Source organism: Pyrgilauda ruficollis, unplaced genomic scaffold, assembly GCF_017590135.1.
Source record: "Pyrgilauda ruficollis isolate IOZ18807 unplaced genomic scaffold, ASM1759013v1 scaffold10, whole genome shotgun sequence".
Lineage (NCBI taxonomy): Eukaryota > Metazoa > Chordata > Aves > Passeriformes > Passeridae > Pyrgilauda > Pyrgilauda ruficollis.
Genome location: NW_024508101.1, coordinates 16,863,694 through 16,885,694, shown reverse-complemented (window position 1 = coordinate 16,885,694; position 22,001 = coordinate 16,863,694). Strand labels below are relative to the sequence as shown.

General features: G+C 61.8%; 4 protein-coding genes across 8 annotated transcripts in view; 1 reads left to right on the top strand and 3 right to left on the bottom strand.

Moving 5' to 3' along the window:
- The window catches only part of DAG1 (dystroglycan 1), a 49,192-nt gene extending 43,233 nt beyond the window's left edge, over window positions 1–5,959 (bottom strand). The window contains exon 1 of the mRNA XM_041466250.1: window positions 5,585–5,959. The gene's annotated coding sequence lies outside the window, so the exon portion shown is untranslated. The remainder of the gene's footprint in view (window positions 1–5,584) is intronic.
- A 3-nt stretch (window positions 5,960–5,962) lies between these two features.
- Window positions 5,963–10,571, top strand: MST1 (macrophage stimulating 1). Of its 3 annotated transcripts, none has more exons than XM_041466309.1 (18): window positions 5,963–6,117; window positions 6,501–6,642; window positions 6,800–6,912; window positions 7,043–7,157; window positions 7,365–7,501; window positions 7,573–7,693; window positions 7,793–7,911; window positions 8,009–8,171; window positions 8,262–8,392; window positions 8,475–8,577; window positions 8,690–8,826; window positions 8,948–8,983; window positions 9,066–9,177; window positions 9,247–9,324; window positions 9,390–9,536; window positions 9,618–9,724; window positions 10,115–10,254; window positions 10,335–10,571. In XM_041466309.1, exons 1-18 carry the CDS (start codon window positions 6,066–6,068, stop codon window positions 10,494–10,496), a joined length of 2,115 nt encoding a protein of 704 aa, XP_041322243.1. In that variant the 5' UTR covers window positions 5,963–6,065; the 3' UTR covers window positions 10,497–10,571. The 3 variants fall into 3 exon arrangements, with proteins under 3 accessions (XP_041322243.1, XP_041322233.1, XP_041322253.1); XM_041466299.1 differs by having other exon boundaries at window positions 8,006–8,171; XM_041466319.1 differs by lacking the exons at window positions 5,963–6,117; window positions 6,501–6,642 and having other exon boundaries at window positions 6,845–6,912; window positions 7,023–7,157; window positions 8,006–8,171.
- Window positions 10,572–10,934: 363 nt separating this feature from the next.
- On the bottom strand, window positions 10,935–15,101 carry LOC121352923 (acylamino-acid-releasing enzyme-like). 3 transcript variants are annotated; one of them, XM_041466333.1, is made up of 20 exons: window positions 15,020–15,101; window positions 14,798–14,927; window positions 14,597–14,726; window positions 14,433–14,514; window positions 14,260–14,335; window positions 13,987–14,129; window positions 13,646–13,783; window positions 13,481–13,572; window positions 13,349–13,389; window positions 13,163–13,284; window positions 12,931–12,991; window positions 12,726–12,820; window positions 12,592–12,643; window positions 12,433–12,521; window positions 12,096–12,237; window positions 11,736–11,966; window positions 11,571–11,659; window positions 11,290–11,480; window positions 11,114–11,199; window positions 10,935–11,041 (listed from the first exon to the last, which is right to left on the bottom strand). In XM_041466333.1, the coding sequence occupies exons 1-19, from the start codon at window positions 15,047–15,049 to the stop codon at window positions 11,181–11,183; spliced, it is 1,953 nt and encodes a 650-aa protein (XP_041322267.1). In that variant the 5' UTR covers window positions 15,050–15,101; the 3' UTR covers window positions 10,935–11,041; window positions 11,114–11,180. The 3 variants fall into 3 exon arrangements, with proteins under 3 accessions (XP_041322267.1, XP_041322275.1, XP_041322284.1); XM_041466341.1 differs by lacking the exons at window positions 10,935–11,041; window positions 11,571–11,659 and having other exon boundaries at window positions 11,115–11,216; XM_041466350.1 differs by lacking the exons at window positions 10,935–11,041; window positions 11,571–11,659 and having other exon boundaries at window positions 11,121–11,199.
- A 232-nt stretch (window positions 15,102–15,333) lies between these two features.
- Window positions 15,334–19,882, bottom strand: LOC121352763 (acylamino-acid-releasing enzyme-like). The gene is made up of 22 exons (XM_041465972.1): window positions 19,824–19,882; window positions 19,200–19,329; window positions 18,975–19,101; window positions 18,810–18,897; window positions 18,639–18,714; window positions 18,401–18,564; window positions 18,191–18,328; window positions 18,011–18,102; window positions 17,858–17,898; window positions 17,637–17,758; window positions 17,416–17,476; window positions 17,250–17,347; window positions 17,122–17,173; window positions 16,952–17,040; window positions 16,705–16,843; window positions 16,545–16,628; window positions 16,391–16,471; window positions 16,207–16,295; window positions 15,914–16,104; window positions 15,736–15,838; window positions 15,556–15,662; window positions 15,334–15,487 (listed from the first exon to the last, which is right to left on the bottom strand). Exons 1-22 carry the CDS (start codon window positions 19,833–19,835, stop codon window positions 15,382–15,384), a joined length of 2,190 nt encoding a protein of 729 aa, XP_041321906.1. The 5' UTR covers window positions 19,836–19,882; the 3' UTR covers window positions 15,334–15,381.
- Window positions 19,883–22,001: the final 2,119 nt, after the last annotated feature.

The following is a 22,001-nucleotide window of genomic DNA, read 5'->3' as shown; positions in this document are numbered from 1 at the left end:
AAAAATACTAGAAGAAGATTCTCCCTTGGAATTGGCATAGGCCCACCCCTGTCTCCAGCCAGCCTTTACCTGTATCTGTAGAGGCAGAAATCTGATTTTTAGAGAAAAAGACACACAGCTACACTGATTCTGTGTAGCTTCCTGGTAGGATCCTATGAAGTTGAATTCAGAGACAGTTTTAGAATAACTACCTTTTATCCCCTTAATGTAGGCCCCCAGGCACTATCATAAAAATTCCACTAGAAATATTTCCTTTGGGGTGGGGAAACACCATGCATGGTCTGTCATGCAGGAATCGGCTCCTACGGCACAGAGAGCTCACACTCCACAGAGGTCAAGACCTAAGCAGAAAGCCTAAGGGACATGAACAGGGAATCACTGCAGCCTCAAATATGCCTCTCATTCCCCACCTAGAAGCCCACACCTTTGTAAAGCCTTCCTGCAGGAATCCCAAGTGCCACAACACGAAGGTCACACCTCACATTTCAGCAATACTCAGAGAAGATCTGATGAAACTTCTTGCTGTAGAGGGAACTCCCAGCTAGAGACCAATACTGAAGAGCTGCTTTAGAAAAAAGTTCACACTGGAAAAACTCACAACTATTTCCACCCTGATTAAAGTGGAATCTGTGCAGTATCCTGGACTGCTGAATAACCAAGCACTACAGACAGGGATCTTGGTCCCTCTCTGCTGAAATTGAAAAGTCCCAAAGAAGCCATGCACACAAGGAAATCCTGGAAGCTCTGGAAAGAGATGTGCTTCCCAAAGAGCCTGTGAGAATCCATTTGGGGACAACAGGGAAAAGGCAATTAGGGCCAGCCTAGCAAAGACCAGCAGCACACAGTCCCCACATTGCAATCTGAAGTTGTGACAGTAGCACAAGGCTTTCGCATCAGCTATCATGATTCAACACTTCAGTGGAGAAACGCTGGTTCAAACTATCACTCAAGCTCATCCAAAAATCAATCCCTAGCCCTTGGGACTGATATAAAATGATCAGTATCTGCTACTGGAAACTCTCATCAAAATTACTGAATGCTAATCCCCACCCTTAAGGAACATACTTCACAGAAGATTAAGCTTTCTGAAGTCGAAATGCACAGTCCAGTTCAAAAAAAGAGAGAAGCCCGTGTGAATTCAGCACACACATCCAGCACTCCTGCGACCTGTAACTACGCGAGACTAAACTGAAACCTCTCTGTAACCACTTCTCCACCCCGGAGGAGGGAGGGCAGGAATGCTGCCTGTCAGGTCCCTAACGAGCAGTATCTATCAAGGACTGCAGGAAGGGGCTTCTGAGCCAGTTTGCTGGAATGCTCAGAGAAACCAGCACACAAAATATTTCAGAATCTGCCCACGGAAACCCTCTATGAATCGAGCCCTTCTCAGAAAGTACAGCAGGAAAGACACACCATACCCTTCCTTGGGGTTGCAGTGACGGCAAAAGCACTGCGGTGAGACCACAAGGTGAGAAAAGAGGAGAGAAGAGAACTCAGGAGCGGAAACCTTCACTCAGATACATTTTTACAGTTCAGGTGAGGTTGCAAGCCTGGTTTTCTAAAGAAAAACCGTAAACAAAGGTGAACACAGTGAGGCTGGGACAAATTTTATTGCTGTTTCCACGCCTCACCCTCTTTCATGTCAAAGTCAGACAGTACTTTGAATCCCACCAAGAATCACTCCCCAGGCCTAGAGGATACCTGCAGGACAGTGAAACAGGGGGGACAACTCAACCCTGAAAAAGTAAATATCTGTTATGGCCAAAAGCACCATTACAAAGGGAGAGCTCTGCTGATCCAATGGCTTCCTGTCTCCAAGGATGGTCCAACACCCTTCCCTCGCAAAGCCTTGCATAATGAATAAAGGGTCAAGCTGAAAAAACCACCAACTTTACGCCAAATCAGCAGAATCCACTGGCCAATGCATTAGCTCAGCACCACAGCTGGCCCCTGGGAGGAGGCAAGAGAGCCCAGCTGAAAGCAGAGGAAGACCCTTTTAGAGCATCAAACTGTGAGGGTGGCTGAGGTGACCACTTGCTCTGATCTAACCCACCACAGGGACCATGCCCTCCTCCAGGATGGGCCTCCCTTCTTTTCCCTCTGCAGTGCTGAGCTGTTGACAAACTCCTCCTGGCTGGGGATTCACAAGCTCCTTCCATGGAAAATCCAGGTTACTAAACTGCAGAAAGTTAACCCAGGGACAAAACAGGTCAGCTGAGCAAAATGACTGCAGGCAGCACAAAGGCATGTCTGGGGTCTGACCTCTCAGCTCCAGCAGCAGTGAGGCTTACCCAGCTCAGCCTTCCCACACAACCCTCTGCTACCTCACCCTGGGACAAGCATGGTGCCATTGGCACTGGCACGGCCTGACAGTGACACAGCCAGGGCCACACAGCTGAACACCACTTGTGCTGAGGCTTGGCAGCTACTGTGAGCTCTCCACAGACAGGGGAGGGGGCCACAGTAAGGAGATGAGGGAGCACTTGGTAGCCCTGCAGCCCCTCTGGCTCTTGGGTCCCACCACATTGTCCAGGGATAGGACCCCAGATGCGGAAGAACCCTGCAAGGCTGCATGCACTGCTGCCATGGGCAGATTCCAGGGAATCTCCTAGGGTGCCTCAAGGCTCTGAAAAACCAGCACTGAAGTGACCTTGAGCAGGACATGGCATTCAGGAAAACGAGGCCTCTGCTGCCTACCCAACTCCAATCAAAGCCATGCCACTCACCTTGCCCCATCTCCACCTCCTCACTCACCCAGAACAGCTCACAAACCAGGCACAAGAGCCAGGGAACTTTCTGCTGCTCTCCAGGTGACCAGCTCAGGCATTGCACAGGGAGACAGCCTGACAAGGGGACTTGGATCATCTCCTTCAGACACTGCTGCATCAGCAGATCTGTTCAGATGCTCATGAAAAATCCACTGACAAAAATACTGGTAACATCAAACATATACAACCATCTTTCTTGCTGGCAAGCTAAAATTTTACCCCAGAAAAGCTGAACCAGAGACAGTTTCAGTCAACAAATAAGCACAGAGAGATACACAGACAGAAGAAGGCACCAGAGTAGGATGTGCACCCACCTAGAGTGCTCACATAGGTTAATACACTAACTTTCCATCCAGCAGCACCCTAGTAGTTTGCTCAAATTCAATCTCACAGAACAAACCCTAAAAGCACAGGTTCTTCAGGTTGATATTTTATTTTTCACAGCTTAAACACGGTCACAGTCCTTTGCAAATTGGGTTTAAGGTACAGAGCTCTCCACACTGCACAAACATTCTAAGAACAAACATTTTCAGCATACCAAGAGCTCAGATACACTAGGTCAATCCAACTGTGTTTATTTGTATTTCACCCAAATCACCGCCAAAGTACTCGGAGCTCAAGGAGCAACAGCCTCCCACTGATTCAGCAAGAGACCAGAAGTAATTGGTAGACAGTCTGCAAGCACCACAAAGAATGCCAGAGGCATTTATTTACATGACCCCTGTTTGCCTAAGAAGAATTCAGCGTTTGCATTTTCCTCACTCAAATTAATCATCACTAGGCTTAACTCCTCAGTACTATTCCTCAGCTAACAGGAGTAAAGGTACAAACCACCCAAAATCACCCGCACAAAACTTTTCAGATAGCTGCTACTCACAGAACGAGGCAGAGCTTTACTCCCATCAGCTGGAGTTCCTCCCCAGCCTGGCACAGCACCCTTGGAGATATCTCTCCAGGCCAATTTGTCTCATTATCTCTCCAAGGAACACAGAAAAGGCAAGGAGACACCATTCCTACTGATGAGCAACACCACTCCTGCCAGGACAGGACCATCACACCTCCTCCGCTAGGCTGACAACACACTGCACCTCACACCTGTGCTGCAGACACTAAAGCATGAAAACCTCCCCAGGGTCGAGATGCTGCAAGCACACAGCTCTCTGTCCCCTCAGCGCCCAGCAGGAGCACTGCTCCCTAGAGCAGAGCCCCAGAGCACCCTGAGGCCTGTCTGCTGGCACGCTCACACAGCCAGGATGCAGCAGGGCTCCCTCCGTGCCACCCCCTCGCTGCCAGAGCACGGCAGGCCAGAATTCCTCCAGAGCAGCCGCCCGTGGAGGACAAGTCACAGAGCGCTGGGCCAGCTCTGACCAGGAGCTTCAGGGCTGGAGCTGGCCAAGGGTCCCACTCTACCTGTGGGACTCTACCACATCCTCCTTGGCTCCTGAGAGCGGCCGAGCTCAGCACTCCGGGCACTGGGACACGAGGAGAACAGAGTGGGTAAGTTACCAACGAGTACCAGCGTTTCCAAAAGCTGACAAGTGCTTGGGGTCAACAAATCCCACACACACAAAGCTTACTGGTATACAGTGAGAGCAGAGCACCTTTACTGCTATCAGCCCCATAATTCTTACTGATTCCCCAGGTCTGATGCCAACAATTAAGCACAATTTACTACTCTGTTTACACAACGCTTAAAGAAACAGGTATGTCTAACCGAGCAGGTGCTGTCAGCAACATCTCCCAGTTATTGGAGCATTTGTGCCAGCTCCCAAAGAAGTGAGCCTGAACTCCTGCAGCAAGGAGTTGGTGCGACCTGGAATCAGCCAGGCTTTGCTGATTACTCCTCTGAGTAAACAGTGGTGTTCCCAGCACTTCAGCCTGCTCTCAAGCTCCTTCTGTTGGCATACTACCCTATATTTAGGAAAGAAGAGTGCAATGACAAGCATTGGGAAGAATGAATAAGTGGTTTAGGATGCTTGGTATAGCAGCAGAGACTATGTGAAGAAACCTAAGAATTAGAAACTCCTAAAGAGAGGAAAGGAATCTGTAAAGCTAAAGGTGGGAGGAGACAGCATTCCATTTGGAAAATTAAATAGCAAGTTTTGTTAAGAACAGTACTCACAAGGCAAGAGGCATTAGTAGTCAATCACATAACAGAAATGGGTGGTAGAAAGAAGCTCCTGCCTGGAAGGGCTAAGAGAAAATAGGCAAATTTTTGGGTTTTTTAACACAAAAAGAAGATTTAATCTCATTTTGGACAGGTGAACACCAGTGGTGTTTTCCCAAGCCTAGGAGCACAAAGCTCCAGGACCAAGGGAGATATACCTCAGGGAGTGACAGCGATCCCTACAGCCAGGTCCCACATCCCCCTGCCCACACCTTCCCCCCTGAGCAGCAGGACCTAGTTACACTCCAAAAACACAAGTTTGCCAACTTCAAACCTGTGGCAAAACTCAGTAAATCCAGGCCTGTTGACTTGATGGGCACTGGAAACTTGTGTGAGCCACTTCGCAGCCTGTTGCTTCCAAGAAACCGGGGAGGCCACAAGTAATATCTGGCATTTACCCCTTTTTGGGCGGTAGAACCACTAACCTGCCTTTAGTCACCTGCACTGGGGACTGAAGATAAAGTTTTCCGGTCGGTCTGTCCCTCCCGGAACAGCCTCCGCTGTTAGTCACGCTCGCAGCGCCCGGAGCCAAGGTCAGCCCTGGGAAGTGCCGGGGCCCACCGAGCCCCACAGGGGCAGCCCGGCCCCCGGCCCGGGACAGCCACCTGTCCCTGAGGCACACACAACTCCGCAGCTACCGGACACCCACCTGTGCTCCCACGGCGCCGGGCCGGTCCCGGTGAGCGGGGAGAGCCCGGGACGCCCATACGGGCTTTGCCACAACCAGAGCCGGCGGCCGCCACCGACAGCACCTGGGCCGCTCCCGGCGAAGCCCCGAGACTCACCCGGTACGGCTCGGGCCGACCCAGCCGCTCGAAGCCCCGGGCCCGCTCCGCCTCCCGCCCGGCCCCGCCGAGCACTCTCGGGCGCGGCGCCCACCCAGGGCCGAGGGCGGCGGCGGGAAAGCGGCGCGGGGGAGCGCGGCCCGGCGGGAAGGCGGCACGGGGTCGGTCCCGCAGGCCGCGGAGGGCGCGCCGAGCTGAGGCGGCGCCGCTCCGGGAAAGCCACCCCCGCCCCACGCGTGCCCGCCGCGGGGTGACCCCGGGCCCGCCTGGCCCCGCGCCCGACCGCAAATATTTGCTCGGGACCGTCCCAGAGCTGCAGCGGCCCGGGGACGCGGGGCCGCCGCCATGCAGCCCGTGCTGGGGCTCCTGCTCGCCCTGGCCGCGGCTCTGGGCTCAGGTAGGGCCCCAGGCTGGGTCGCCGTGGGGCTGGAGGGCGCGGGCAGTGCGGGGCCCAAGGCGGGGCCAGCGGCCGGACAGAGCCTGCAGGCCATGCCCTGTCCCACGGCGGACGGGAGGTGCCGGAAGCAGCGGGTGATGCAGGGCAGGGACCCTCCTGCTCCAGGGTATATGGATCAGGACATAGGACAGGGATCCCCTGCTCCATATTACATGGATCCCATGCTCCATAGGACAGATTTCCCCTCCTCCATGGGACACGGATCCCATGCTCTGTGGGACAGGGATATCCTCCTCCATGGGGCAGGGATCCAGCACTCCACAGGGCCGCAGTGCTCATGCTGTGCCCCCACGGGCACACTGAGCTCCTGCCACCCTCCCCAGGCCACCGCTCACCCCTCAATGACTTCCAGCGCCTGCGAGCCACCGAGCTGCTGGCAGTGCCTGTGGACTCACCACCACTGCTGCCGGAGCAGGGCACTGTGGAGCAGTGTGCCCAGCGCTGTGCCACCAGCCTGGCGTGCCGGTGAGCAGGACACGGTGCCACCGCGGGGCAGGGGGGAGTGCACGGGCCATGACGCTGGGTCACTGCACTTGGACACTGGGTGCTCACGTGTGTGACCCAGGTCCCGCGGGGCCTGGCTTCACACGGTGCCATGCCAGACTCCCGCTGTGCCTTCCAGGGCTTTCCACCATGACCAGCAGAGCCAGCTGTGCCAGCTGCTGCCCTGGACCCAGCACTCACCCCGCATCCAGCTGCAGAAAAACATCCGCTATGACCTGTACCAGAAGAAAGGTGGGCTGGTGCCATGGGTGGGCATGGGGACACCACAGACTGGGCACAGGCCACCCGGCACAGGACTCCTCATTGCCCATGTGCCCTGACCCGGCCCTGGGGCTCTGAAGAGGTGCCCGGCTCTGCTCAGACTACATGCGGGACTGCATCGTGGGCGATGGCTCCGGCTACCGCGGCACAAGGGCCACGACGGAGAAGGGGCTGCGCTGCCAGCATTGGCAAGCCACGACACCACATGATCACAGGTGCCCCCGTGTCCCTGGCTGTCCCGTGGCACCTACCCTGGGCAGCTGGGGCAATGGGGAACGGGGTGGGAGCAGCGTGGGATAGCACAGGAGCAATGGGGACAGCCTGGGGCAATGGCGCTGACAGGGGTAGTGCATCATCCTTGCTGTGCCCGCTCCAGGGCAAAGGATTCCTGTCAGCCCTCCTACCCACTCTGCTGCCAGCAGGTTTCTGCCATCCCTTCGCAATGGGCTGGAGGAGAATTACTGCCGAAACCCTGACCGGGACAAGCGGGGCCCGTGGTGTTACACCGTTGATCCCAATGTCCGGCACCAGAGCTGCGGCATAAAGAAGTGTGAGGATGGTGGGTGCCACATCCCAGGATCACCCTGTGCTCTGTGTTTCTCCCACACTGAGCCCTGCAGTTGTTGGCAGCTGTCTGCATGACCTGCAACGGGGAGGATTACCGTGGCACCGTGGACCACACCGAGTCAGGGACGGAGTGCCAGCGCTGGGACCTGCAGCACCCACACAAACACCCCTACCACCCCAACAAGTACTAGCCCCCAGCCCCCCGCAGTGCATTGTCCTCGTTGAGTGCCAGGTGCTGGGGTGATGGTGCCACCTCAGCTGCTGCTCCCTGTCTCTGGCCCAGGTACCCTGACAAGGGGCTGGATGACAACTACTGCCGCAACCCTGACAGCTCCGAGCGGCCCTGGTGCTACACCACCGACCCCGAGCGGGAGCGCGAGTACTGCCACATCCGCGTCTGCAGTAAGTCCCCACCAGCACCATGCACAGCCAGGCCTGAGGGTCCTGGTGCCACCCCTGACCCTGCTTACTGTGCCCCTCTCTCTGGCCACACAAGCAGAAAAACGCCCACGGCCTGTCAACATCACCAACGGCTGCTTCAGGGGCAAGGGCGAAGGCTACCGTGGCCGAGTGAACGTTACCGTGTCGGGGATCCCCTGCCAGCGCTGGGACTCCCAGGTGCCCCATAAGCACCACTTCCTGCCCGAGAAGTACCCGTGCAAGTAAGGGGACGGCTGTGCACCCCAGGAGGTGCTGGGCAGCACCCAGGAGTGTGGGATTGAGGGGGGACAACCATGTGGCCCCTCCTCCAGGGACCTGCAGGAGAACTACTGCCGCAACCCCGACGGATCAGAGGCACCGTGGTGCTTCACCTCCCGCACCACCATCCGCATCGCCTTCTGCTTCCACATCCGCCGCTGCCCTGATGAGCAGGATGCCCAAGGTGAGCCACCCCAGACACCTGTCCCTGGGTGCCCACCCCGGTGCCCCTGTGAGGGGTGCCAGCGCTCCCTGCCTGTCTCCAGAGTGCTACCATGGCCACGGCAAGCACTACCACGGGCACGTCAGCAAGACACGCAAGGGAATCACCTGCCAGCCCTGGGCTGCCCAGACACCCCACGTGCCCCAGTGAGTGTGTGAGGGGGGTGGTGGGTACACGGATGGGGATGGAGATGGCATTGTGATGGGGATGGAGATTAGGATGGGGATGGGGACAATGATGGTGATTGCCTCCTGGCAGGATTTCACCTGCCACCCACCCTGAGGCACACCTGGAGGAGAACTACTGCCGCAACCCTGATGATGACAGCCATGGCCCCTGGTGCTACACCATGGACCCCCGTACCCCCTTTGACTATTGTGCCATCAAGCCCTGTTGTGAGCCCCTATCCACATCCCTGCAGAGCTAGAAGGCACCCTGGCCACACACAGGGTAGTTTTGGTCCCCTCAGGGTAGCTGCATCCTGTGCCAGTGCCACCCTCTGTTTTCTCTCTGCAGCTGGCAGCACAGTGCCATCCATCATGGAGAATACAGGTGAGAGCCCACGGGTCCTGGGTGGGCACCCTGGGGTGGGTGCTGGTGGTGCAGTCCCAGCTGATGCCCACCCTGCCCACAGACGCAGTGGCATTTGAGCAGTGTGGCCAGCGGGAGGAGAGGCTGCAGCAGAAGGGGCGCATCGTTGGTGGCCAGCCTGGCAACTCGCCCTGGACTGTCAGCATCCGCAACCGGTGAGTGGGTGTTCCAGGTGCACTGCCATGTACTCAGTGACCCCCAGAGCTCACCCCCTGTCCCCACAGGGCTGGCGTGCACTTCTGCGGGGGATCCCTGGTGAAGGAGCAGTGGGTGATCAGCACACGCCAGTGCTTCTTCTCCTGGTAAGGCTGGGGCTGGGGCGTGGGGTGGTGGGACCCCCCTGTGCCCTCATGTCCCTGTTCCACAGCGAGGCTGACCTGACGGGCTATGAGGTGCAGCTGGGGACGCTCTTCAAGGACCCTGGCCCTGGGGATCCTGACCAACAGACCATCCCCATTGTGCGGATTGTCTGCGGCCCCTCTGAGTCCCAGCTGGTGATGCTGAAGCTGGCAAGGTGAGCGGCTGTGCCTGGGCCTCTGCCATGCTCCACTGCTGGCCAGGCTGGCACCGTGTCCCACTGCCCCTCTTGCCACAGGCCAGCTGTTCTGACCAGGCGTGTGGCCCTGATCTGCCTGCCCCCTGAGCGCTATGTTGTGCCTGCGGGCACTGTCTGTGAGATCGCCGGCTGGGGGGAAACCAGAGGTACCTGCCATGGGATTCCTTGTTCAATGCAGCCCCTGCTAAAGCCATTCCATCTCCCTGCCCACAGCATCCCTTGCTTGAAGTATCCCCTGCCTGCAGCAACCCCCAGATCCCTGGCATACCGATGCTGCTGACAGCATCTCCCTTCCATGGTGTTTTTCTGCCCATTCCATCCCCTTGACTAGAGCATCCCTTGCCCCTGGTATCACCCTATCCATGGCATCCCTCTTCCACAACATCTCCCTTCCACATCCCCCTGCAATGCCATCTACTGCCATGACATCCTCCTGTCCTTGCCATCCCTTGCCCATGCCATTCCTCTGCATCCCTGCACACACGATGCTGCATCCCATGATCCCATGCCCGCTGCCCCGCGCTCTCTGCCCGCAGGCACGGCAGACGGCAGCGTGCTGAACGTGGCGCGGCTGCCAGTGCTGGCCCACGGTGAGTGCAACAGGGCGCTGCGTGGGCGCCTGAAGGAGAGTGAGCTGTGCACTGCCCCGCTGCGTGCCGGCGTGGGTGCCTGCGAGGTGAGCTGGGCTGGGGACACCCACCCCCGGGTGGCGGAAGGTGCTGGCACCAGGGTGCCACCACTCTCTTCGTGCCACAGGGCGATTATGGTGGACCACTGGCTTGCCTCACTGCTGACTGCTGGGTGCTGGAGGGGGTGATCACCCCCTCCCGTGTCTGTGCCCGCACTGACCTGCCCGCCCTCTTCATCCGTGTTTCCCTCTATGTTGACTGGATCTCCAAGGTGATGAAGATGGGTTGAGCTGGCATTCCCAGCCTGGCACAGCTGCCACTGCACAATAAAGGCACAGCCTTGGCCACAGGGGTTGGCACTGCACAGGGTCTCACGTTTATTTAACACCAAACCCCAACCCACATCCCTGCCCCTGGCTACACTCACTCCATCTGTCTCTGGTCCTGGTGTGGTCCCCAGGGCCAGCAGTCACTCTGGGGCTGGCATAGCCCAGGACCACTGTGGGCACTAGGGGCTGTGCTGGCCTGTCCCATCCTGCCTGGGCTGCCCCAGGTGCTGGAGGAGCCAGTGGGCACAGCTCTTGAAGACATCAGCCTCTGTCTCCACACCAGCCAGTGCATGGCCACCCTCTGGGTACCACAGCAGCCTGTGGGGAGGGACAGGATGGGAAGATGCTCATCCAGCACCCCAGAGCTCCCTCCTGGCTCCCACCTGCACCCCACTCACCGTGCTGGCACACCCCTGGCCCGCAGCACCCGGTACAGCTCCAGTGCCTGTGTGGGGCTAACGCGCCGGTCCCGGGCACCCACGCACAGCAACACGGGTGTCTGCACCTGCAGCACTGCCCTCAGTGGGTGTCTGACACCCCACACCTGGCACACCGCACCCATCCTGACCCTGCTTACCTGGGCTGCCTGGGCGATGGGCGAGCGCAGTAGCATGGCGGTCACATCCTCAGCACATGGCACCCGCTCAAAGGAGTAGGGCAGCCCTAGGGAGGTGTAGCGCCTGCAGCACAGGGACACTGGTAGGTATCACAGGGACATGGCATGGCATGGCACAGGATGGGCGCGGCACTCACCAGTCAGGGATGTCAGAGGTGCCCAGCAGTGCGGGCAGGTTGGAGACGGGGCTGCGCAGGGCACAGGCTTGGTAACGCTCAGGCTCACGGGCGAGGAGGTGGAGGGCGATGAAGGCTCCGTGGGAGCCAGCCAGCAGGGCCAGGCGGTGTGGGTCCAGGGGCTCTCTGTGCAGCGCCTGCTCCACTGCCAGCTGCACCCGTGGAGCACCCACCATTGGCACCCAAACAGCAGCATCCTCCCAGCAGCGTCCCCCCAGCACCCTCAGCCCAGCACCCCTCACCTGGGTGTCTGCCACATCCTGCTCACCCACACGGGAAAGCAGGGAGCTGATGGTGGCCTGGCCAAAGCCCAGGGAGCCACGATAGTTCACTGAGGAGACAGGGCCATGGGTGCTATGTCTCACTGGGACACAGGGCCACATGACCCTGAGCTCCCCAGCACTCACCCAGGAGCACGGCGAAGCCCAGCCGGCACAGTGCAGCCATGCTCGGACGCCAGCGGGCGTCGAAGACAGCGTGGGGGCCACCTGGGGCCAGCATGGGCATCACCTGGGGTGCCACCAGCACTGCCAGGGTGTCCCCACTGTCCCCGCACTCACCATGGGGGCACACAACGAGGGGGTGCGGTGGTGTGCCATCTGAGGGACTCAGCAGCAGGGCCTCAAAAGCCTGAGTATCTGTGCCAGGGAAGGGGTCCCACTCAGAGGCCACCACCCTGGGCACCCAGCACCCTGCCCCCCGCCACTCCCGAGGATTCCTGGCACCCAGGCAGCACCAAGGTGCATCAGGGGCCCCCAGGGACTCACCCTGTGCAGCGGGGCTCTGCCCACTGCAGGGTGGCTGGACCGTCAGGGTCTTCCAGGTGACACCAGGCACGGTTGGGGTGTCCTCCACTGGCACCCAGACAAGGGTCAACTCCTGGCCTGCTGGCGGCAGCACGGCCACCACCTGGGCACAGGCAATGGATGACACTGGGGCTGTGCCATGCCAAGGTTGTGACATACTGGATCTGGCTGTGCCACACCACACTATGCCTCCCTATGCCACACCACACCATGGCGTGTGTGCCACACCGTGCTGTGCCTGGCTGCACATTGCTGTGCCATATCCCACTGTGCCACATGGTGCCAGGGCACTGCTCACCAGGCTAGGAGGGTGGTGGGGGGCTGAGCAGGTGGCCACCAGCAGGTCCCACTGGAGAGAGAGCAGCTCCCAGCACCCTTCAGATGACCCTGGGGACAGAACACGTGTTGGTGATCATAGCTGCTCACTAGAGCACCATGGGTGGCCGGTACCATGTACCTGCGGTGAGGTTGGTGACGGTGCACGCCTCCGTATCCACGAGCAGCAGGTCCTGTGGGGGTGCAGAGCACAGGCAGCGGTGTCACCATGGGCTGTGTGGGTCACGTCCCTGGCCTGCCATCCCCTGGACTCACCGTGCGGCTCCGCTGAGGGGTGCCCAGCACGGCTCGCCGGCTGTCAGCTGCCCAGCACCGCGGTGGCAGTGCCTCTGCGTAGAGCCCAGCAAAGGCTGCAAGTGGGGCAGAGCACTGGGCTAGTGAGCCAGGGTCATGGGCACCTGGCAGGGGGTGGCACCAGCCCCCCATCAGAACCCAGCTCTGCCCACCACGCCTTGCTCACCCTCCGTGGGCTCCTGAACCACATCAAGCACTGTCATCGTCTGCCTTGTCTGCCAGGTGAGCTGGGGAGAGCTAGTGCTCAGGGATGGACCCATGCCAGGGGAAACTGAGGCAGGGAGGCTTGGGAACACCTCCACCCCAGCCAGGCACTGCGAGAGGCTGTGACACCTGGGCACTGTGCTGGCAGCACAGGGCGGCACGGCCGTGCCTGGTGCCCCTGAGGCCCAACTCACCATGCGCAGGCGCAGACACTGCCGGTGGGGCCCCCCCACAGCCCCCTCCAGGTAGAGCAGGCGCTGGCCATCAGGGCTCAGCCGGGGGGAGCAGACAGAACCATTCTCTGCTGACAGCAGCTCTGTGGGCAGCAAGGGGTCAGCATCCCAGGGACGCCCAGGCACCCCCCAGGGCCCAGCACTCACCGCAGCACCCGCTGGCCAGGTCCAAGTGGAAAATCCCTGACCTGGAAGGAAAGAGTGAGTCAGGTTGAACCCCCACTGGGCTGACACTGCATGGACATCCTGGCATGGTGCTGGTTGCTGGCTGGGACCCACCTCCTGTTGGAGCAGGCGTTCAGTCCCAGGCGGAAGGGCGTGTGCCACCAGCCCACAAACACCACACCACGGTCATCCGGGGACCACAGGGCCTGTGTGACAGTCAGGCTCATCCCACGGCCCCAGGCTGGGTCCCCTGGGGCGCTCCCTGCACCCCATCCTGACCTGGCCAGGGGAGAGGTGCTCTGGGACTCCCTCCAGCACTGACAGGCTGAGGCCCTCCAGGTCCAGGACGCAGAGGACTGGCATGCTTCGTGTGCTCAGGGCTTCTCCCCAGTCCTCGTGGTACACAAATTGCTTGCCCTGTGGCACAGACCCATCAGCCCCATGGCTGGTGTCCCCAGGCATACAGCTCTGTCCATGACACACTCATGGGATGTGTGGCACACTCATGGGGTGCACAGCATGTTCAGGGGGTATCTGGTATGCCCAAGGGGCATGTGCCATGTTTCACAGTGCACATGGCACGCTTGGGGGTGCACTGAACACACTCATGGGGCACCTACCTCCTCATCCTCATCCTCTGCTGCTGGCCAGGCTGCTCCTGGCACATCCCAGGGGCAGGGGGGCTGTCGTTTGGGCCGGCTCTTCTCAGCCACATAGAGGAGCCGTGTCTCTGAGCGTGACCAGGCCAGGCAGGCAAAGGGCCCTGGCATGGCAAGAGGGTGCCAAAGCCCAGCCCGGTACAGGCTCAGCTGGGCACCAGGTAGCCACCAGGGCTGTTGGCCACGCCAACCTCACCCCTGCTGTGCGCGGGGAGCACGGGAAAGGGGCCCTACCCTCCGTGTAGACGTCCCCATGCTTCCCCAGCGCCGTGAGATCCACGCTGTGGCTGCATCCCCCGCTGTCCCACACCTGGGGGGACGGATGTCAGCACCGGCACACCGTGTACACGGTGCCCACCGCCCTGCACTGGCACTCCTGCCACGCCGGCGAGCGACAGCCGCGTTACCTCCAGCAGCTCGTGGCCCTGCCGCGGGCAGCGTTTGAGCGCGGCGCGGCGCTGGCCCGTGGGCGAGTCCTGGCTGAGGAGCCTGAGGGCGGGAGGGACGGAGGCTGCGGCGGGCCGTGCGCGGCACGGACACCGCCCCATGCCGCAGCCCGCCCGTGCCGTACTGGCTGTGGATCTCGGCGCTGAGCGCGGTACGGCTGACGGCGAGGCCCTCGCGGCCGGCTGTGCGCCGCAGGCTGTAGTGGCGGCCGAAGCGCAGGAGCCGCCGGCGGGCCGGGTCGGGCCGGCTGCACTCTGAGGGACGGGACCGTCAGCGCCCGCTCACACCGGGCCAAAGGCGCGGGGGTGGCCGAGCCCGCACTCACCGGTGTAGAGCAGGAAGGTCTGGCCCCCAGCCGCGGCCCTGAGGGCGGCACGGGTGACGGCAGGGAAGCGGCTCAGCTCCCGGTAGCAGGCAGCGGGGCCGCGGGCCGCCTGGATGAGGGAGGGGACGTGCTGGACGGGGGTAAGCTCACCCCCTGCCCGTGCCCACCGCCCGAAGCGGGGCTGTGCCCACCCACACAGTTCCCCTGAGCCCCCTTGCCCACCTCCACACCCTTCTCGGTCCCTGTGGCCATGGGGCTGTTCTCTGCCGGGCCGGGCTGCCGGCGCCTGCCGCCCGCAGTGGGACGGCTGCCAAAGCACGCAGCAGGAGCCCGGCGGCAGCGCCCGGGCCGGTGCCAGCCCTGCAGCCGCTCCCCTGCCCCGCATGGCCAGGCAGGCTCACCCTCCCCATGGCCCAACACATCCCCGGCGGCACAGCCGCACATCGGGGCACTGAAAGGTCCAGTGGCCACCAGCTCCTGGAGTTCCAGGAGTGGAAATGACACCGCTACCAGCACTACCACTAGAGACACTGGGGTGCTGAACTACATCGTTTATTGGGGGTCAGCAGCAGGGGTCAGCACCCTTAGCACTGCAGGTGCTTGAGCAGCCACAGCGCCATGTTCATGAAGCCATCAGCTTCAGCTTCGACACCAGCCAGCGCGTGGTTGTTCCCTGGGTACCAGAGCAGCCTGGAGGGGAAACAGGGATTAGTGCTGTGTCTGCACCCCACAGCTCAAGCCCTCAACACCCCACTCACCGTGTGGGCACCCCCCGGGCCTTGAGGGCACGGTAATACTCCAGACCTTGCTTGGGGGGCACACGCCGGTCATCCTCCCCCAGCATCAGCAGCACGGGTGCACGGACCTGCAGGAGCAGCACAGCCTCAGCACTGGCACTGCTGTTGGGGACAGGGACAAGGATGGGGACAGTGACATACCCGGTCGACATAGCGTATGGGTGACTTGTGCAGCATCTCTGTCCACTGGGCTGGGTCTGGCAGGGCATCAGGTTTGTAGGGCAGCCCTGTCTCTGTCAGGCACCTGCAGGCAAGAGTTGGGGGCACATGTGTGGCCGGGATGGCAAGGAGCCTGGGAAGCTGGGGTAGCAGTACTCACCAGTCCGGGATGTCGGTGGTGGTCACCATGGAGGCAATGTTCACCACAGGGTTGCGGACCACACAGGCGTGGTAGGTGTCAGGGAACTGCCCGATGAGGTGGCACGCCAGGAAGCCCCCATGCGAGCCGCCGACCAGAGCCACCCGGCTAGCATCCAGCGTCTCCTCCTGCAGCACCCGCTCCACGCAGAGCTGCCGCCACGGGGAACACCCACTGAGCAGGCAGCCCCACTTCCCCTTCTCAGGGCACCTAAAGGAGCACAGGGTGCCCCGGGACCATGTGCCATGCCATACCTGCACATCGTGTACGTCCTGTGTGCCCACGTTGCCTGGCAGGGAGGCCACGCTGTCCTGGCCAAAGCCCAGCGAGCCGCGGTAATTCACTGCATGGGGAGCAGTGTCAGAGCCTTTCCTCCTTCGTGCCCCCAGCCCAGCCCCTCCATGGGTGCTGTGTCACCAGAGCCCTGGTGTCACTCACCCAGCAGCACGGCAAAGCCCACACGGCACAGCGCCGCCGGGTACAGCATCCACCCGGCCGTGAAGACAGAGTGAGGACCACCTGCAAATGGCAAAAGCAACAGGGGGGTGACGCTGCCTGGCTGGGGTACAGTGGGGTGGGGACAAACTCTTACCATGGGGCATCACGACCAAGGGGGGCTTCTGGCCAGCGGGACCCTCGCTTGGGCGCATCAGGATGGCATCGAAGTCCAGGCCCCCTGTGGAGGCACAGAGGGGGTGTCAAGGAACAGTGAGGATGGTGGAGCACAGCCTGACCTCACCTTGGGCACTCACCGTACTGGGGATGCTCCTGCTCTGGTGGGGGCTGCAGGGTGCGGATGCCCCAGCTGATGCCAGGCACGGGGGGGGAAGCCTGCAGGCAGATCCACTGTGTCTGTGCCTCACGGCCGGCGGCGGGCAGCACTGCCACTTTCTGTGCAGGGACAGGGGTCAGTGCCCATGCCAAGGGGCTGGTGGGCACTGGGGAGAGGGGTCAGTGCCCATGCCAAGGGGCTGGTGGGCACTGGGGACATGACTTTACCAACATGGGGGGGCAGCTAGGGGTGGAAAACCTGGCCACCAAGAGGTCCCGGCTGATGGTGAGGACAGACCAGCTTCCCTGGGGAGAATCTGGGGAGGAGGGGGTCAGACCTGCAGGTGTGACCCTCTCCCCACTCCTGCCACCAGCATGGCCCCATTGCCCTCACTCACCAGCTGTCAGCGAAGTTGTGGTTCCTGTTGCTGTGTCCACCACGAACACATCCTAGGGGCATGAGGGCAGAGCTCAGTGCAGCCCTGACCCAGGCAGGCTCCCCTTGTGTCCCCCACCACCCCCTCACCTGCTGGCTGCGCTGGGCCGTGTCCAGCAGGATCCTGCGGCTGTCGGCCGCCCAGCACATCCCTGGCAGTGCGCCACAGTAGATTCCCGGGAAGGCACCTGTGATCAGAGTGCTAGTACTCAGCATCCCCCTGAGTCTCCCCCAACACGCCCAGAGCTGTACTCACCCCATGCTTGCCGTGGCACAGCCTCCAGCACCGTGCTGGTGTGTTTGGTGTACCAGTCGTACTGCAGGAGACATGGCATAGGGCAAGTTTTGCAGGGTCTCAGCCTGCCTGCCCCCACTGCAGCCCAAGGAGGGGACACCACTGCCCTCCCCAGCCCCACCCTAGCATGGGCACCATGGCACCTCCCTGGTGCCTGCCAGTGTCCCCCTGGTGCTGCTCACCATGCGGAGTCGGCTGCACTGCTGGTGGGGGCCCAGGACATTGTTCTCCAGGTAGACGATGCGGCAGCCATCGGGGCTGAGTCGTGGTGACCACACGGCCTTGGTGTCCTCAGAGAGCAGCTCTGCATGGGCATGAGGTGACGGTGAGGGGACGGTGAGCGGATGGTAAGGGGCGGCATGGGAGCAAGGGCACCAACAGGATCGGGGCGTGCACTGCTTACCACATCTCCCGCCCGTCAGGTCCACGTAGAAGAGCGCTGACCTGCCAGCACAGAGGGGTGTCACATTGGGTTTGGGGGGCCAGGCTGTGGGACTGGTGCCCTGCAGGGTCCTACCAGCAGGGCTGGGCTGTGGGGTGCCCTGCAGGGACTCACCGGCGGTTCGTGCAGTGCCGCAGCCCCAGGCGGAAGGGGTCGTGCCACCAGCCCACGAACACCACGCCGGTGTCCTCAGGTGACCAGAAAGCCTGTGGGGAGAGGGAAGTTAAGCAGCTCGAAATGCTGCTGGCTCCTGAAACCTCCCATCTCTGGTTCCCTGCAGCTCCCCATCCTGACCTGGCCGGGAGAGAGGTGCTCTGGGATGCCCTCCAGCACCGAGATGCTGTTGCCCTCGATGTCCAGGACGCAGAGGACGGGCACACTGCGGGTGCTCAGCGTCTCGCCCCAGTCCTCGTGGTACACGAACTGCTCGCCCTGTGGCACAGTCTGGTCAGCCCCACAGCCACACAGCCAGCCCCCAGCTGACCCAGGGTGCGGAGACCCCACCTTGATGGGTGCATCCTCCTTCTTGGGGTGCCCCGTGTCCTCATCAGAGGTGCCCAGCTCGGGGGCTTTGCTCTGGAAGAAGGACTCAGCCTTGGGACGCTTCTTCTCCGCCACATAGAGCAGGTGGGTCTCCGAGTGAGACCAGGCAAGGCACCCAAACTGGTCTGCGGGGGCAGGTCAGCACTGGCCACCCTGTCCCCTGAAAACCCACATTCCCTGGCATCCCCCAGCCCCTCACCATCATCGTAGACGCTGCCATGCTTGTCCAGTGCTGTCAGGTCGATGCTCTTCACCTTCCGGTTCTGATCCCAGATCTGGGGGCAGAGATGCCAGGGCGGTCCCAAGGCACGGTGTGGTTCCAACCCGAACCCCAGTGAATATATCCATTTTCCCTGGGAACCCTCCTCACCTCCAGGAACTGCTTCTCCTTCTCCTTGCCGGGGACCTTGCGCAGGACGGCCTTCAGCATCCCACTGGGGGACTCCCGGCTCAGCAGCCTGTGGGTGAGCGCCCATCAGCCCCCCCAGTTATCGCTTCCCCGAGGACCACGTGTGGGGGGCGGGATGGGACTTACTCGTCCTTGATCTCAGAGCAGGTGCCAGCAGGCCCTGAGTAGACAATGGAGGCTCCATCGTGGAAGATGAGGTACTGACGGCAGAACTTGATGTTCTCAGCCCTTGCCAGGTCCCGCTGCGACCACTCTGCGGGGAGCAGGGTGAGGACACCAGCTGCATCCCCACCAGCCAGGCAAGGACTCCCCGGACCCCTCCTTCCCCCCCAGTCCTCCCCACCCCCGTACCGGTGTAGAGGCTGCAGTACTTGCCCCCGTACTGGGTGGTGAGGTCGGGGCCGAGGCAGGCAGCGCTGAGCCCCGGGTGCTGGCTCAGCTCTCGGTACAGCTCCGACAGCTCCTCCGCACGTGGCTGCACCTGCGGGACACGCCGGGGTCACGGTCCGGGGAGTAATGGAGCACAGGGCACTTACTGGGGCTCCAGCATAGACGGGGGGGATTTTGGGGGTACATGGGGGGAGCAGAGTAGTGCCGGGCTGGGGCGGTACCGGGGGTGCACAGCCAGGACACTGTGGGGTTCCAGGGACCAGGAGGGCACTGGAGAGCAGACACTGGGTACACAGCCGGAGCAGGAGGGTCCTGGGCAGCTGCTGGGGCACCCGTGGTACAGGATACTCAGTGCAGGTCCTGGGGTGCAAGGGCGCCTAGGAGGGTCCTGCAGCAGTCGGGGTCTGTGGGGGGTCTAGAAGGGTACCGGGGCAGTTCCCGGGGTGGTGCCGAGCCGGAGAGTCAGCGGAGCAGCGGGGTCGGGGGTGCCGGGCTCGCGAGGGCGGTGCGGGACGGGAGGGGGCAGCGGCACCGAAGGGCGGGGGGGGGTCCCGGGGCTATGACGTCATCCCCCCATCCCCTCACCGGCGGCTCCATGTCCTCGCGGCGGGGGGCGGGGCCAGGCGCGGCACTTCCGGGATGGGGCGGGGCCGTTGCCTGCGGCACCTCCCATTGGCTGCGGCTCTCGGGCCACCTCCCGCTTTGAGGCGCCCCCCGGTGGGCGCGGGCGGCGCTGCAGCCGCAGGCAGGGGGTTCCCCCGCGCCCCGTGTCCCGGCGGCCGTGCCCTCACACCGCACCGCCCGCGGGGCCCTCGGAGGCCGCAGCCGGGGCACAGACCGCGGCCCCGCAGCCTCTGGATCGCCCCGGGGTGGTTTACCCACCGGGTGGCTGCAGAACAGGGGCTCTATGCGCAGGACCGGGGGGATCGGACTCGAGAGGCACAGGGATCCCCAGCCCAGCAGCCTGGCTGAGGGGTATCGGGCTATCGAGGGCCCTTGGGACTGAGCAGCCTGGTCAGGGGGGTGAGATTGAGTCATTGGTGCCCAAAGCAGCTCTGCCAACGGGGACTGGGCCCTTGGGAGCCCATCGGACCCAGCAGCCTGGCCAGGCAGGTGAGATCGGGTCCTTGATGCCCACAGGGACCCCCTACCCCAGCAGCCCGGCTGTCAGTGGCAGAGCTCAACAGTGCTTGGTGACAATTAGACCCATTCCAGCCACCCCCACCACGGCAGGGGTCCCGATCCCCCACCCCCCACACTGCAGGCAGGCAAGAATCAGGGCCAGTCCGTGGTTTGTGTCAAGTCCTTTTTATTCTGTTCCCACAGAAACACCTGGTGAGGGGGCAGCTTCTGGGAGGGAGTCACGACACAGCGGCGGGGGTGGTACGGCACGGTACGGCACGGTACGGCACGGTACGGGGTCACTACGGGTGGCACAGAGCACAGCAGACACGCACACCGTCACAATGTTCAGAGGGAGCGCACCCGGCATCGCACTTACCGCTGGAAACGGCGCCCAGCCGCGCTCGGCCCTCGGTCTTTGCACCCCCCGTCCCCCCGCCCTGTCCAGCAGATTGCCACAGCTCGGGCTGGGGGCCCGGCCCGGCGGGGGGCTGCGCGCCCCCGCTCCTGGCAGGCACGAAGGCAAGGTGGCGGATGTGCTCGGGCGGCGAGATTGGCCCCGGCGGGGTCTCGGTCCCGCGTGCGATTTACACACTGTACAAGTATTTACAGCGCGAGGAGCGGCGGGGCCGGCGGCCCGCGGGAGGCACCCTCGGCCTCCGCGCTTGTCACCGGCGGGGAGAGGCGGCGGCTGTGCGCGGGGCCGGGGCTCTCCTCCCTGGGGCTGCCCCGGGATCCCCGACCCACAGCCGCCGGCCTTGGGCACCGGCAGAGCTCCCGGCGAGGGATCTGCCACAAAGCGTGGGCTTCCCGCGGCAGCCGGGTCCTCGGTCACAAGTGCATAAATCTGCTAAGAGCTTTCAGTACAGCGATGGACTGATGGAGAAGAAAAAAAGAAAAGTCCAGGCAAAGAACAGCAAGCACCGAAAGGCGGGTGGAACCGTGCAGAGAAGTAGCAAGCCATGCTCTACGACGGGACAGACGGTCACGGGCGCTAGGGCTGCCCTTTGGCAAAGTGGCCCTCCGTGGGTCGAACATGCCACGAATTCATACGCACGGGTGGTCGGTACTGAATAGTTCTCGGGTCGCTCGGCGGCACGCTTTGCGATGGAACCCTTAGGCGCGACATTGAACTGATTAGCTATTCACAGGTCTTGTTCTGGAGTCGTGTTATTTCGTTGCATAGAACATCAGGCGGGTGAGCGGGCGGCTGCCCCCCGCCACGGGGGTGTCGGCGGGGCGCTGCCAGCGAGGGGAGGCGGCGGGGCGCGGGCGAGCCCCCTCCTCGGGCTGCCTCCCCCCCTGGGAATCCCCTCCTGGCAGGGCGAGTGGGCTTTGGCCGCCGGCCGCTGCGCCGGCCGTCCCCGCAAAATGGCTTGAGAAGGACTTGGATTGCACAGTAAAAGGAAGGATACTGCCGGAGGCAAAGCTCTCCTGATCTTGTTCCACGGGATTTGTGCTCTTTTGTAGCCTCCTGCACTCTATTGCTTCTACAGACGACAGCCCGTGTGCTAACTCATCGCACAAAGCAAAGAGGGAAGAGGATTTGGTATAAACTTTAGAAAAATAAAACCCCGAAACCAAAATAAAATGAACCAAAGAAACCGAGGAAAAAAGGACCCCCCCTGACGACGCCCCGTG

What these genes read in the sequence shown, in the direction of transcription:
- MST1 (XM_041466299.1), top strand. Translation starts at nt 6,066, where the DNA reads ATGCAGCCCGTGCTGGGGCTCCTGCTCGCCCTGGCCGCGGCTCTGGGC. An exon ending in ACGACACCACATGATCACAG is followed by an intron (nt 7,158 to 7,364) that starts GTGCCCCCGTGT and finishes TGCTGCCAGCAG; the next exon opens with GTTTCTGCCATCCCTTCGCA. An exon ending in GTGATGCTGAAGCTGGCAAG is followed by an intron (nt 9,537 to 9,617) that starts GTGAGCGGCTGT and finishes CTCTTGCCACAG; the next exon opens with GCCAGCTGTTCTGACCAGGC.
- LOC121352923 (XM_041466333.1), bottom strand. Translation starts at nt 15,049, where the DNA reads ATGGCCACAGGGACCGAGAAGGGTGTGGAG. An exon ending in GACCTTCCTGCTCTACACCG is followed by an intron (nt 14,727 to 14,797) that starts GTGAGTGCGGGC and finishes CCCGTCCCTCAG; the next exon opens with AGTGCAGCCGGCCCGACCCG. An exon ending in AGGGCCACGAGCTGCTGGAG is followed by an intron (nt 14,336 to 14,432) that starts GTAACGCGGCTG and finishes CCGTCCCCCCAG; the next exon opens with GTGTGGGACAGCGGGGGATG.
- LOC121352763 (XM_041465972.1), bottom strand. An exon ending in CCTGACGGGCGGGAGATGTG is followed by an intron (nt 17,759 to 17,857) that starts GTAAGCAGTGCA and finishes ATGCCCATGCAG; the next exon opens with AGCTGCTCTCTGAGGACACC. An exon ending in AGGACGTACACGATGTGCAG is followed by an intron (nt 16,105 to 16,206) that starts GTATGGCATGGC and finishes CCGTGGCGGCAG; the next exon opens with CTCTGCGTGGAGCGGGTGCT.